Source organism: Poecilia mexicana, unplaced genomic scaffold (assembly GCF_051168715.1).
Source record: "Poecilia mexicana isolate PSO_F unplaced genomic scaffold, ASM5116871v1 scaffold_3, whole genome shotgun sequence".
In the NCBI taxonomy this organism is placed as follows: Eukaryota; Metazoa; Chordata; class Actinopteri; order Cyprinodontiformes; family Poeciliidae; genus Poecilia; species Poecilia mexicana.
In genome coordinates, this window is record NW_028263372.1 from 16,027,461 (window position 1) to 16,042,937 (window position 15,477).

At 40.5% G+C, this 15,477-nt stretch overlaps 1 protein-coding gene across 3 annotated transcripts in view; it reads right to left on the minus strand.

Moving 5' to 3' along the window:
* LOC148160195 (protocadherin-17-like) overlaps nucleotides 1–15,219 on the minus strand; it is a 61,214-nt gene extending 45,995 nt beyond the window's left edge. For 2 of the 3 annotated variants that reach the window (XM_088004228.1, XM_088004226.1), the window contains exons 1-2: nucleotides 13,891–15,219; nucleotides 10,313–13,108 (exon numbers count right to left, since the gene is read on the minus strand). In XM_088004228.1, the coding sequence (XP_087860354.1) occupies nucleotides 10,313–12,808 (2,496 nt within the window). In that variant the 5' untranslated portion in view covers nucleotides 12,809–13,108; nucleotides 13,891–15,219. The other variant, XM_088004227.1, reaches the window with a different exon arrangement.
* Between the last annotated feature and the right edge of the window lie 258 nt (nucleotides 15,220–15,477).

The following is a 15,477-nucleotide window of genomic DNA, read 5'->3' on the forward strand; positions in this document are numbered from 1 at the left end:
GAGAACACAAAAAAGTGTTCTCTAGAACAGTATGAAATTTTAGAGCCAGGACCACTAATCCTCTATTACTTGCTCATTAATAGTGACAACTGTTTGAACTGAAGTTATCTAAAGCCTAGAATGCACACTGATCCTGTTAAACCCTCATTATTCCAAAGCAAACTCAGCTGAGAAGGTCCAGCTTGAGGTGATATATTGTCATCATACAAAAAGACATTGTGCTTAGTCATAAAGAGAAACATGCATAGTGTATGTTTACTGCAATAAGTAAACAGGGAGTTACCCCTTTATACAATTCTCTTTGAGGTAAATACGGGCGTATTCACTTTGTTTCTGAAACTTTTCAGAATAGTGAAACCACTTTGGTATCTACACAAAGAAAATGAAACCTGTAGTAAAAAAACTCAGCTACACCACCTGTTTATTTATTTCAGTCAGGACATCTGTTGCTTTGCTTTAGAGACTTCTTTACAGTTTCCATTTTGCATTTAGATAGATCTAGATTAATAAAATCATTAATTTCCAGGTTAGGATGCGCTGGTGTGCAGTCTGATACCTTTGGATTTTTCTTACTAACATGGAACTAAGTTTTACAATTTCTGCCTTAAGACTCAGACTTGGAATTTAACTTTACGCAGTTGATGGACACAGATAATAAGTGTTTCTCCCCATTGTTTATCTACTATGACTTGTGTTTGTTTTTTGTTTGTTTTTCAATGAAGTTATGACTAAAGGATACAGAAACACTAAAGATACTTCTCACTAATAAAATGATTTAATATAATATGCAGTACTGGGTGAAAACATATAAATTTCTCAGTAAGAAAAAATGACAGGCTAAAATCAGCTATTCTCAAAACAAAACTGATCAGAGTTCAGACCAAACAGCAAGCCAATCTGGACAGAGTGCACGACTTACTGCTTGGCATGTTCTGCTAGCTCATAGGAAGACTTAAAACCTCCACAGTATGCTGCCATAACACCATGTGTAAAAAATGGGCCATTCAAAACAAAGAACTTGATTTCTGAAGAAAGGAGCCATAAAAACAAAACAACACATTTTCTTCTTCGAGGCACGGAAAGTAATATAATTAATTATGTTTAAGTTATACTTTTTAATAAAATCAGGCAGCTCGTTATGTTTTAATGTCCAAAATTTAGGCTGACAGACAACTAAGTGAAGGCATAAAGTTTAATTTATTTTCAAGATGTACACACATTTACAAAATTGATTTACTAATCTATCAGGAAATTTAATTTGGACCTTTGAACATGAACTATGATTTTTTTTTTTTTTTTTTTTCTGGAATGTTTGCAACACGAAGCTTTTCAAAGGAGCATGTTTTCATCATTCTCTGTTGCCCTTATATTTATTTAACTGATGCCATGGTTCTTACTTTCTCCCAAAAGTAGTTAATTCCAGTCTAAAGAAAAGAGCCAGTTAACTACATTTTTTTTTTTTTTTCAAAAGGCCTTATAAAAAGACAGACATGATTGAGCACATGTTTTGCTGTGCTCAATCAAAACGAGACAGTAGTAAATGCTTAAGTAATTTTATTCCAGGAAAAGCAGCAATTATTACTCAAAGCTAAGTATAAAGAAAATATAAAGAAAAATTATTTGGCATTATCTGAATTATTTCCCTTCTCAGAAAATGGGCAGTTTGTGTGAGTAATCCGAAATTATAATATCTTTTCACTACAAAGACACCAGAGCAGAAAGAGGCATCTTTAGGACAAAGTCAATAAACAGCTGCATGATTCTGTGTTAGGAATAATTGTTCAATAAACATATTGTGACCCAGTGTTTAGCTTCAGCATACAATAATTACACTTGTAAACTGACTTCATTAAGTCCTCTTATTTTGCAGATTTGTTTAGTTTTTCTCCTGCAAAGAAATAATCCACAAATTATTGGCTCCTCTGCTGATAAACAAGACAGAAGCTGAGAGCTTGTGAACAAAACAATAAATAATACAATTATTCCAATTGAATGGAGGAGGGGGGGGGGGGTGCGCCATTCTGTGGATGAAAGGGCTTTTTAGAGTCTTCCCAAAAGCCCAATACCAAGGCCAGACACAGACAAAGAAACACACAAATATTGACACAGACTGAATTCATGGGTCTCACATTAATACATACACCAATGCACATGGACACACATAAAGGCCCTCTCGTCCTCACTCCCTCTCAATGAATATGCAAACAGACACAAAATACATTGGGGTACTTTTATAACAAGGTGACTTAAAGGGCCAATAGGGGGTGTAATATTTTAGAAAAAGGTTAAGCCTGAATAACAGACAATGGAAGACAGGGTGGAAGCTATTCTTGCTCCTGGGGAAAAGCAGAAAAACAAGCTTTAGGATAATGCTCCATTGTCAGAGTGTTGGATGTAAGTTTCTCTCTGTCTCTTTTAAGTGTCTCTATGGAGCGTCAAGGATCTGGCAGAGCAGCTTTGGCGTTAATCAGCTAGCCCACTGAAGAAACAATCACACATAATCTGAGCCTCTAAATCCTGCTGACCTTCTCTTCAAATACATAGATAGACCCTGCTTCAAACCTCAGCCTTTTTAAGACACACACACACACACACACACACACGCAAACACACATGCACAAAGGCGTTGCTAACTTGTCTTTGCCCTGCTCTACCGCCCTTGGATCCTGTCTGATTGGCAGCACCCATGTCTCTCCACCTGCAAGAATTTCAGTCAAGCATGTTGCTATGACCTCAAACAGGAGAGGAGAAAAGAGGAAGAGGAGGGATTAATTGAGACAGGGCATAAAAAAAGACAAGAGGAAAACGGAAAAAGATCCATCCATCATCCAAGCAGTGTTGAGAGTATATAAATAGCAAGATCTGTTCAGAGTTATTACTGAGCCAACGCTTCCATTGTGGTACTTCATTTATTAGGACTTTGCACAGATCAATACAGCAGACATATACACCCTGTACTGTTGACAACATAATCTCATCATTATAAATTTGGCTTGGGTCGTCTGTAACATGAGCAATTGCTATGCTTATCTGAGATGACAAGGGCTGAGAGAAAGAAAAGAAATCCTAAAAATGAAGGCAAAGACCAAGAGCTCTGGGTCTTTTTTTTACTTAACAATGCTAAGAGCGCTAGATAATGAAAAACAGTAAGTCAGTACCAAACAGAGCAAAAATCAATAAGAAACGGAGCAAACCAGCCATTGATCTGAATGCTAAAGGACCCAAAAAGATTTCTTGCTAAGACATAAACCCAGCAAGGGACCAATTCAGTACATCTGTGTGGTACAACAGACAAAGATAAGACTGGCGAAATAAAAAAAAAAATTTCAATATGCCATTAGCACTTAGCCTTGCCACTGCTACCACTAAGAACAGAAACCGTCAAGGTTTGACAACAAATCTTGTGCTCCCACCACTTAGTGGCTCTTTGTTTAGGCAATAGGATCTAAGAGTGTGGGACCATTCGCCTCCATTTCCATCAACACTCCAATACACAGCCGCTTCTCGATTTCTCTCATGCATACTCAGGGCTATAGACACGGGGGTCAGATTTCAAGCTGCGCGATAGATATAGGCAGCAACAGAAGAGAACGGGAGGATCGCTCTCATTTCAGTTTAACAATCTCTCACACACACCATGCACAAATTCAGATAGGACTGCACGCAAATTGCGAGGGAAATCGTAATGTCCTATTTGTAACTGGCCAGTAATGTACTCCTGTGATTGCACGAGGGAGAGGGAGTCATTTTATAACAGCTTGTTTTGACATGCAGTTAGGTTAAATTATAGCAAATGAGATGGTATGCATGATATATGCCTCCAAACAATTAATCACATTACTGATGAAGCTGAAGAAGAGCTGAACTGTAAAAGGCAAGGACAAGGAGAGAGAGCGAGAGATTCAGGCAGAGGGGGATAAATCATTTCTCTTATACTAATGAGATAGAAGGTGAGAACAGTTTCACATAACTCATTCTTTGAGCTACGTGTTGTTTCTACAGCACATGCCTGGGGGGCACAGTGAAAGAAGATGTGGCAGAAATAAAAGCTCTCTCAGGCTGGACCGGAGCCAAGGCACAGCAGAGCGGGCTCTACTTTGTTTGACTTTGAGAGCGTTTGATTTACAGCAAGGAGACCCAGTTGTTGGCAGTTCAAAGAATACATCACCATGCTCTGTACACCTAGGCGACCCCTTGTGTGTCGTGCATTTTGTTGCACGTTAATGTGTGGTCATTCCTTTCTGAGTCTGTCTTCAGTTCCATCTAAGGCCCACCTGTGACTTAAAAAGCCGAGTGTGAGGATGCCGGCAGGGATCCAGAGCCTACGGGGGACAGGCGGCCCCAACAGCGAAGACCATTTCGCTCTGGGGAAACCAGCAAGACCTGTGCTTCAGAGCTCTGCTGGTGGTAGCACAGGTGCGAGGTTGTGCGCGCACACGCGCGCGCGTGTCCGCGCAGAAATACAGGCAGACGCGTGGCAGTTGAATCACAGATTCCTTTGCTGTGAAGGTTATGTTTTGTTCTCTCGTCTCTACAGCCTCTCGTAATCAAAGATTGGTTTCTTTTGCCCAACTTGCTTGCAGCACAATGCCAGCAACAACAAACTGAGTGGTAGCATGTGGATTTTTTTGACAAATTCTTATTTTTTTCTCAGGAAACATCTTAAATTATGCAAAACAACAAAAAAATAAAAACATTACAGTGGATGTATTCTCAGGTACAAAACGCTGAGATGTATCCTGTGTAGGAGTGCACCTGCAGCATAACAGAAATACGGTATCAACAAGGTCTGGCAAACAAGAGAGTGCTGGACAAGACAGCATCCAGAAATAAAGAAAGAAGTGTGCTTGGCATCATGGAATAGTAAATAGTGGCATAAAACTTTTCCAGTCTCTCAGTTAAATGCAAGTCAAGCAAAACAGTGCTGAATTAGGCATAAAAATCTTCATCGTCCTCTTCCCCTCTGTCTCTAACACAGCTAGGCACACACCAGCACACAATAAGAGAGCAAGCATTCACTGACAAGCCGCAGTTTTATTATCAAGCTCATGTCATCTCCAATTGGCTGTTTCCTACTGAGCCAAGAAAATTGGTTAATGTGTCCGGTCAATCTGGCTATCATGAAGGGTGACTTGTGTGCTCATTTCCTGTGTCTTTCATTACGCTACCAAAAAATAAATAAAAATTCCTTTGTTGGCCTGCATTGCCAGGTTGGGAGGTCTGTTAAACTAATGAAATTATGCAGCACAGCTAAGCGCGGAGTCCATATGGAAAGCGCTTCCTCTGCATCCAGTGGGTCACCAACAAACCAGTCCATATCTGTCTACAGCATGTGAAGTTTGTTTTTAGTTACAAGGGGAAATCGTAAGTAGTGGTAAGCGAAGTATGGAGCCAACGGATAAATTATTTAGAACGGGTTACTGGGATTTTTGAAAACGGGAAATAAATAAAACATTCCTTTCTAAAGCTGCGTTAAATCTCAAACAAACTTTCAGTCTGCTTATAATATCTGTTTATGTAATGAATGTGGGAAGATAAAAGACACGGGCGATGCACATTGCAATCAGACCTAATTTTCTGCTTTCCATCTTTCATAAAACTTAAATACAATTCCCACATAGGAGAGTGGAGACTGATTGGCTATTTGAGAGGCTACTACACTGCCCTCTGTCCCTCTCTCTTCTTCTCTCACTGCCTCATAATGTCTCAAATAAGCACTCAAATTCTGCCTATACCAGTTAACGAGCATCTTCTGGTTCCCCACTTTCTCTGAGTTCAGCTATCCTCATTTCCTCCGGTTCATAAACAAGTAGCCCGAGACCTCTGATGTTTATTGTGACATCTTCTGCTTTAGCTCTGATTTGTTAAACATCATGATTTATTAATGAACGAGGATGCAAATATAGCTTTATACTCTGCTTTGCACAGCCGCTGCCGCGTCTAACCACTGTGAAGGCATCTATACGGAAACAAGCCCTTTCTCAACGATGACGATTAAACACTAGCGACAGTTGCAAATAAAATAAAAATATACATATTATCCAAACTTGTGTGTTCTGGGAAAAGAGATAAAATAACTTGGATTTATTCCCCAGAGCAACACTCTTTGGTTTGACTGCACTTCCTCCCAGTTGTATCTATCATATCAGCTTTGGGTAGCATGAAGAGACATAAAAGTGCTTATTAATAATTTAATACCTCATCGTGGTGTGTTATGTACAGTAGGGGCAGGTTTATTTGAAGAAATACAAAAATAAACCCCAAGGCAAGATAATATTTCTTTATGTACAGTCGAGCTCAAATAAAACAGATCTGTCTTAGAGACTTAGTAGGCCCACAAGGGGACAAATAAACACAAATTGCAAAAGGTTTCTCGAAGTGTTTCTCATTTGCCATAACTGCCTACACATTTTATTGTTATACTGCAAAACCTGACAGCAGGTTTGAATATATACATGTTTACTAAACTTACCCTGTAGGAAGCTCCAGACCAAAGGAGTTATCGAAAGATGAAAGGAGAAAAAAAAATGAAATAAAGAGTGCTTTTCTATTCATTGGCTCAGTAGCTACTGAAGTGTGGGAGCAATTTCAATACAATATACCACTGAGGCTTGGATAAGACTTTTTGGTTGAATCCTTAAAAACAGACCTACGTGTGTGTGTGTGCATCTGCGTGTGTGTGTGTGTGTGTGTGTCTTGGAGGAAGGGTGTTTCAAGGTTCGGACAAACGCAACATTGTCACGCTCATAAAAGAGAGGGGCTCTGTCACGGAGCCTGCCAGCTAAAGGCTTAAATCACATGCCTGGAATACACAATGACACTACACCCACACACAAACACACACAATCTCCCTAAATTATGCAGAGTAAGACCATCCCTAGAAGCATCCATTCTCAACATCTGCTCCAGTTAAAATGATGGCATGCATATTCTCAACCTAAACAGATCAAAAGAGTGAAAAATCTAAAGCAGAGTAAATACGCAACTTTAATGGTCACAATCGCATCGCTCAAAAGTTCCTTTTCCTGCCACACATACACATATGTGTGTATGTGGGGACACATAACAAATATTTATGTGTAAATATTGCAGTCCATGATTCCTGAACCCTGAGGAGGAATTTCGCTACAGACTGGCTTTATTACTCTGATTCCATTCAGAGGAAATTACTGTTTAACACTTAAACAATTAACTATATATATATATATATATATACATCAGAAAAACAATCGCTTGAAAAGAAAAACTGAAACGTCTCTGATCCAATTTCGCTCAGCAGCTGGATCCATCCGTGTCCATCCGGTCCCGTTTGGGCCCCATGCGGACTCAGACGGAGCGGGCCGGGCCTCGGTCCAGATACGTCTTCAGGGTGGAAATCAGCTATATATATATATATATATATATATATATATATACAGTTATTTTTTTAAGTGTTAAACAGGAATTTCCTGTTTAACACTATCAGCTGTTTAACAGCTGATAGTGTTTTTTTCTTGTCCTTCTAGCAACATGTATTGCTAAATGAACCATCAATATCATGGATTCACAATTCAGTGAATGTCAATCAGACCTGTAGCAGAGGAATGCTGTAAGAAGAGGCTGCATTTGGAAAACCTGCTATAGCTGATGATTCCACATATATCCTTTCTTGATAGAGCAGAACTCTTTTAATAAACTGACGAGTGACAAGTCAGTAGATACTGGAGCCCTGCTTTTCTTGCCACTCTCATGTCAATGCGACCCCACAAAAGGCAGAATACCGCCACCTAAAGGCAGCTTTTACTGCCTTTTTTTACAGAGCCACTCATATCTTATTAGCAAGACAAATGTCTCACAGACATAACATTAAGTTTTTTTTAATACAAGAACTAATACACAAGCTTATATCAGTGCCACATCTTCTGTTTGACAAACCAGAGTTTTCAAATTTGGTCACAATAATGACTTAAAAAGGCAAGCCTCTAAACAAGTCAGTAAGTGACTTCCAGTTTGGTGAATCTGAATCCATTTCCAGTCACTTTTAGCGCAGGCTCTGTTAAGCAAAAATATTACAGTCCATTCATCCTGAACCCCGAGGAATTTTGCTACAGACTAGTTTTATTATTGATTCCATACAGAGTAATTTCCTTTTATGCCTAAAGCGGAATTAGGCTTCGCTGTATATCATCCATCTCTTCTCGGGAATTCTGTTTACAAATGACAATATTCTCCACTATGTAATGTCCTTGCATGGTGATGAGGATAATAAGGAAAGTGTAGCTTTGCTGAATTCTTTATGTCATTCCTGTATTCAAGCTAAACACCATCTCAGCCCCTCTCCTAGTGCAAATATTATTTGTGTAAACCAGCTCTACAGATGAAGACCACACATTGCGGGCAGTTAATGTTGCTCCACAATACACAGATGAAGCCAGCACCACAAAGGTGCCCTTGTGAAGAGGTGATATGTTCATCCGGTTTATTCATCTATTCATTTGTTTTTCCTACGCAGCCACAGCACTGTGGCAACCATAGTGACAGATAGGCCGAGAGGCCTTGGATCGATAAAAGGGAAATTCTGTCTTTGTTTCCTGACATTTTTACCATAGACACTTTCCTGACTCAGGTTACTTACTGTCCATGCAAATGGAGTGAAGGTAGGAGGAAGGAGGACGGAAGAAATTGATACCTTTCTGTACAGCTTCTGAAGAAACTTAATGCCTCAGGCCATCTCCCTCAACACAGGTTTCTATTGAATAATACAATAAAGCACCCATGCATTGAAGGATCCTTCCGTAAACAAGGCACTATAGAATGTGTTGATCCCTCTTGTTTTTTTTTTTTTTATGTTTTATTTTTGCCTTTAACAGTTAGGCAGAAAAACACTCATAAACAAGTGTAAGACAGCCTAATGCAGTCCAATTCATCACGAGTAGATTAGCAGGGAAACTGTCTGTGGAATGGACCAGCAATTATTTTGTTCTTCATAATAGGAAGCATCAACAGTCTTTGTGCTGACCTCCGGCCTTCATAGCCAGTTCATAATAGAAGGAGGGAAAAAGAATGCGAGACAGAACAACAGACATTTGGCTTCTTTCCTGGTGGAAATATGTCACTTCTGATCGCAATCATCGTCCCAAACACCAACGGGGAACAAGCAAACAGCGTAACCTAGACTATGATGGTTGAAGTCCCAGAGGATAAGTGGAGATAATAAGCATAACTGGTTTTAAATTGCACCTGTTTATTTTTTCTATATATAGTGCTCTAAGATTACATCTGTTCTGAATAAGAAGTAGATGAACATAATAAATATGGGGAATAAATTTGTGCTATATTTGGGGAATGTAAATCAAGGCCTTTATCAAATAGCAAAATAATTAACCCAGATAATAGAAACAACACCCATCAAAACTACATTTAGAAGGGACAGATATCAACCAAAACTGGAACAATAGTAAGAAAACAAGACACTGGTTAACTTTACTGTGACTGCCCATTAGGTGTTGTGGAATACACCACTGGCTTAAGCTGGGTTTAATCCTTGTCGACCACGACAGACCTTTAATGGGCTTAAGGCCAAAGACTCTGAGAACTTATCACGTTGGAGGCTTATGTACCCTACTACTTGGCACAAAGACGTATAAAGTAGTCAAGAAAATAAGTACAATCTCCTTATCGCCAGGAATAAAACCACTAGAATAAGTATGAAAGGAACTGTAAAATATCATGACATACTAAATAGTTATTGATTAGAAATAGCTTCCTCTTCATATAAGCTGTTGTTTTAACCAACTAAATGCATTACATACTAAATACATAGTTGTGTTTTTTTTGTAGATAATTCTTTAGTAATTTAAATTGGCATTAGGCCTAAGAAATAGGGGTAATGCCTGTTTTATAGCCAGATAGCAATTATAGGACAATATAATATTTTAGTTTCTGGGATAAATAGCTTTCTCCTACAAGAACAGAAAACTTTAAAGGGAAATAAAAACAACTGCACAGAGGCTGACCTGAAAAAAAAAAAAAGATAAAAGTTGTCACATATTTCCGGGACAACAGATTTGCGTTGATGTCATCGGCTCTGTTCTATGTGAGCACCAGAATGGCAGTTTAATCCTTCTAATGCTCACCCCTCCCTTGCATCTTTTATTTTTTCTATCACTGCTCCTGGGTCGCTCTGCCACTGTCTGTCCTTATCTTTTTTTTTTTTTTTTTTTCATTTAAAGAAACAAAAGTAAGTGCTGATGTGGGAAATGGGAGCTTTGTGCAGCTTGTGATGTAAAAATGATGGTACCACAGTGAAGGAGAAGAATGCAATTTCTCTTACCTGTATGATGGACATGCGGTTAGTAGGTGTGTCTGTAGTGCTGGTGACTGGGCCTGTGAAGCTGGTGTGGCATCCCACGTGGCTTTGGGGCACGCTGAGGTTATTGGCAGTGGGTTTGAGGTACATGACCTCTGACCTTGGTGAGCTGAGTGGCAGGCGTGTCTGATAGTCAAAGTACATGGGAGAGGTGGCCAGGGAAGGGCTGCTTACCACATTCATCACATTCATGGCATCCCGCTCCTCCACTTCGCTTTGCACCAGCATGATGTCGTTCTTGTTTATCTTCTTCTTCTTGCCTTTACCCAGCTGTGGGTGCGAGTACTCTGCAATGCGACAATTATAAGTACGAATTTCCTTGTTCTCCCGCTTGCACTTGATTGCTATGGTCACCATGGCAGCTAGAAGCATGATAGATATGATGCTCAGAGTCACAATAAGAGGCAGTGACATGTCCCAGTTTTGATTGTCTTTCATGTGTGGTAGTCCATCTGGAGGACGCCCATTGGAGGCCTTGACAATGAGTCTTGCAGCGGCAGTTAGAGTTGGCTTGCCGTGGTCTGATACACGAATGATCAACTCAACAATGGGACTTACATCATCCCAGAAAGGGTGAGCGGTTCGCACCTCCCCAGTGACAGGATCAATCTCAAAGAGGTGTTCTTCGTTGCCATCTGATATTTCATAGGTGAGTCTTCCGCTCTCGCCATAGTCGTTATCTACTGCTCTCACTGTGGTAACAATGTAGCCAACGCCAACATTTCTTGGAACGTGGATTTCAGCTGTGTCATTCTGGAGAAGCGGCAAAACTATGACAGGGATGTTGTCATTGACGTCTAAGACACTAATGCGCACAGTAGCATTGCTCTCTAAGTGTGGAGATCCTGCGTCTTTAGCAAGAACTTTGAAGTCAAAATACTTTATTTGCTCATAGTTAAAAGATCTTACAGCATAGATGGCTCCGTTAGCGGCATTTACATTAACATAGGTGTTGACATCACCCCCACTTACGTTGGAGTTGACAATACTGTAGTACACAGTGCCATTCTGGCCTAGGTCTGGGTCGTGTGCAAGAACTGAACCTAGGTACTCCCCAGGGATGTTGTTCTCAGGAATTTGAAGTAGGTAGACTGACTTGGTGAAGCGAGGAACATTATCGTTCTCGTCAAGAATCTTCACCGTAAAAGATTTTGTGGAGTTTAAAGGAGAAATGCCATTGTCTTTGGCTACAATAGTAACGTTGTATTCATCCTGCACCTCTCTGTCCAGGGGCCTGTCTGTAACCACTGTGTAGAAGTTATCATAGTTCTCCTCGAGTTTAAAGGGGACATTACCCAACACCCTGCACTGGAGCTGCCCATTTCTTCCAGAGTCCTTGTCTGTGACACGGACCAGAGCAATGACAGTGCCTGGGGGTGCTGCTTCACTGATGGCTCCCTGTCTCACAGACACAAAGCCTATAGATGGCCAGTTATCATTCCTGTCAAGCACTTTAACGGTGACTTTACAGTGGCCCGGGATTGGATTGGGACCTAGATCTTTCGCCTGAACGTCAATCTCGATAACTGAGCTCTCTTCATAGTCAATTTCCCCCTGAATCTTTATGACCCCTGTTCTAGAATCTATTGAGAATAGCTCACGGATTCTCTCAGGGGCATAGCCACTAAACGAATAGACTACTTGACCATTGTTTCCCTCATCAGGGTCTGTAGCATTTAAATCAATTAAGACTTTTCCAGGAGGTGAATTTTCAGGAATTTCTACAACGTATGAAGATTGATCAAATACTGGACTGTTATCGTTGGAATCTATAACTTTAACATTTATCTGCATTGTACCTGATCTAGGATATTCTCCACCATCAGTGGCTGACAAAATGAGAGTGTGATGGCTTCGTTCTTCTCTGTCCAGTGGACGCTGAATGACTAATTCTGGGAATTTGGTCCCATCCCCTCGGGATTTTACCTCCAACGAAAAGAGATTGTAGTCATCGCGAGTTATTTGATACGTTTTTAGGCCATTTTCCCCTGCATCAGGGTCATGTGCGCTGGTCAGAGGAAAGCGTGTCCCTGGCACTGCATTTTCAGAAATGTCGATGTCAATTTGATCAGAAGGAAAAACGGGTGAGTTGTCATTGATGTCCTGAATATCTATTTTTATCATGCATATCTCCTTGTCATTGGCAAACACCTCCATGGAGAGCTGGCACTTGGGGTTTCTCTTACACAATGTTTCCCTGTCGATGCGCTGCTTTGTGTACAGCAGTCCGCTTTGGGGGTCCACATCGATAAGATGTGGAGCTGAGTTCTCCAACACCCTAAAGTTGGCTTTCTTACCCTGTCCTCCCTGCCCGATCTGTTCAAGTCCAAGCCTGGCATCTTTGGCAATGTTCCCAATCACTGTTCCTGGTCCCTGTTCCTCTGGGACAGAGTAATTCAAGTTTTTCAATGTCAAGGCTTGAGCCCACAACAGGAGGAAAAAGAAAATAGAAAGATGCATCTCCACTCAGTAAAAGCTGCGTAAATCGGTGCAGTGATTATTCTACCTGTGACCTGTTGATATTCTGTTCAGATTTGATACTTCTATCACGATGGATAAAGAAAAGAGTCCAGTTCATCATGTGATGTCTTGACATTTGTCGCTGTAGATTGTCTTTGCTTTGTTGCTTTCTCTCCTCAGCAAGCAATCTGTGGTACTGAACGCCTAATTTATATTCAGCTGAGCACCCAGACTCATCTTAACAATAATCGAGATCCAGACTCCAACAGAATAGTCATTGTAAGTGTTCACTCATATCACCTAAGAAAGGAAAAGGAGAAAAGAAAAAAAAACATGTTATGTGAAAATCAATTAGTAAATCGAATAAAAACAAAATGAGCTACAAGCCACTCTGCCAGAGAGAAATCAGATGAAATCAGATTCACTGCCAAGCCAAAAATGAGACACAGCTCATGTGTAATTCATCTACACAATTATGAGAGAAGATTGTTAATTGGTTAACCTTGGAAGGCGCTCAGCCCCATAAATACACGGGCAGCAAGTATTCTCCTGCAGCCCATACATAACAAAATCCAAGATTCTGCAGGCAGTTTCAAATCTATATGTGGTGTGCATGCATCATCTGACCCCGGAGAGATAATGACCCATACATTTGTTGAGGGTGCTGACTGAAGTGTAACAGGGCAACTTTAATAATGCGGTAACGCCGCAGGCGTAAAACTGAGGATGGCCTATTGTAAGGGCTATTTGAAGGAGTGAATATAAAATGATCGTCTTACGCGCATTAACAAATCCGCATAATCCGGATATTTAAAATGAGCCTTATAAAAAGTCAGAAATGAGCTGCCAACATCTCAGCACTGCCGTTTAATTCTCCCCACTGCTGCTCTCCGTTTCTCTCAACTCTGCTTCTCTCTAACGCTCAACAGTCCTTGAGAGAAGCTGTTGCGTCCGCATGTACGGGAAAAGGTTATGGAATAACACCGGTTTGAAAATGAGCAACAGTGAGAGCTTCAGGTGGAAAATCACGAAAGCGGATAAGACACCAAGAATATATATATAATAAAAAAACACAATCTTACCACGGGAGAAACTGTTCCGCTAGTTCAAAAGGGTAACAGTAAAAAAAAAATCAAAACTGTCAATTCCAGCGCGATGAAGAGATTGTTTAATTTCCACTTCACTAAAGGTACCACCCGTATCCTTCTTCTCCTTCGTGAAGTAGGAAAGCCACAAGCCTCCGATGCACACGCACTCTACAGTACAGCGCAGTAGAAATAAAAAAAAAAAAAAGTGCTCCAAAGTATGACTGTAATGTCAATGAGCTGAAGTCCTCTCTCCTGTCTGATTAGGATGCAGCGGCTCGCCTTCTGCCTGCAGTGAGTCACTGTTCTTCAGGATGGAAAACTGTTGTCAAAATTACTGTGTGGAAGAAAGAAAAAGAAAAGAAGAATCCAGATGTGTGGAAAGGTAGCCGATATCCACGGTGGACATTTAAAGGGCGATCGGTGTTCTCTCCCCACGTCCGAGACAGCTCAGAGTTACTGATTCCCGTAGTGGCATTTTGTCCTTGTGCGTCGTCCCCCCGTCAAAGTGCGCAAAGAGAGACGGACAGCTGCTGTGTAAGTGGTCAGCAACAATGCCGCATTTTAGGATAAGTCCCCATGCTGCTGTCAGAGAAAATTTTGATTTTTGATTTTTTTTTTTTTTTAACTACTCAAGCCAAGTCATCACTTACTATTTTCAGCACGTAACACAGCCCTAAGCACAGCAAGCGCTTCCTCTCACTGACTGGACTCCGGACACCGCATGGTGCATTAAACATTGTCGCTACTCCTGTGGCAGCCAATGAATTTGAAGAGGTGGGAAGAGAAGGAGGGATTCAAAAGCCGCCGTGGGTACAGACTACAAATGATTGGTGGGTCTTAGTTCACCGGTGGCGGATCTGTCTTTTTTCAAATATCACACTTCATTGTTGTGCGGGGCTACAATAAAGGAAACGGTGCGTTGAGCACGGTCACCAACGGACGTGCCGAGGCCAAACCCAAGTGGTTTGAAATTTCAGTTAGACTGGGAGGAAGAGAAACAGACCAGTGAATTCACTTCCCCGCTAACTGAATAAATAATAGCCACGTCTCCTTTTTAAAATTAGTGGCGTAGTTAAAAAAAAAAACAAAAAAACATTGTCATTTAAATACAAACAAACGGATGCTGTTGGGTTATTTTTGTACATGCAAAAGTATTTATAGCATTTAAAGGTATCCTATTTTGTACAATCAGAAAGTGTAATATGTCTGGATTTTACGTAGTAGAGCATAAAGATGTAGACTTTTTAAGAAATCTGAAAAGTGTGGTGTGCATTTGCATCCCCCTTCTCAATATACAGCAGAATGTTTTACCCCTTGGTTATTAGCAAAACAACTGTGGAGCAGACTGAAAGGGTTCCATTTGTGAACAACAGATTTTTTTATTCATTTATTTTTAGTCTTGAAACATTTTCAACTTGATTTTGGTTTGAACTTTCACTTTCTTTGCAATGCATGGGTGTGGTTTGATTTCTAAGCCATTAAGCCATTTCTCTGACTATTTATTTTAGGTCATTTTCTCCTGAATGGTTAACATCTTGGAGAGTTTTGCAGCCTCTAACAGGTTGTCCTTCAGGATTGCCT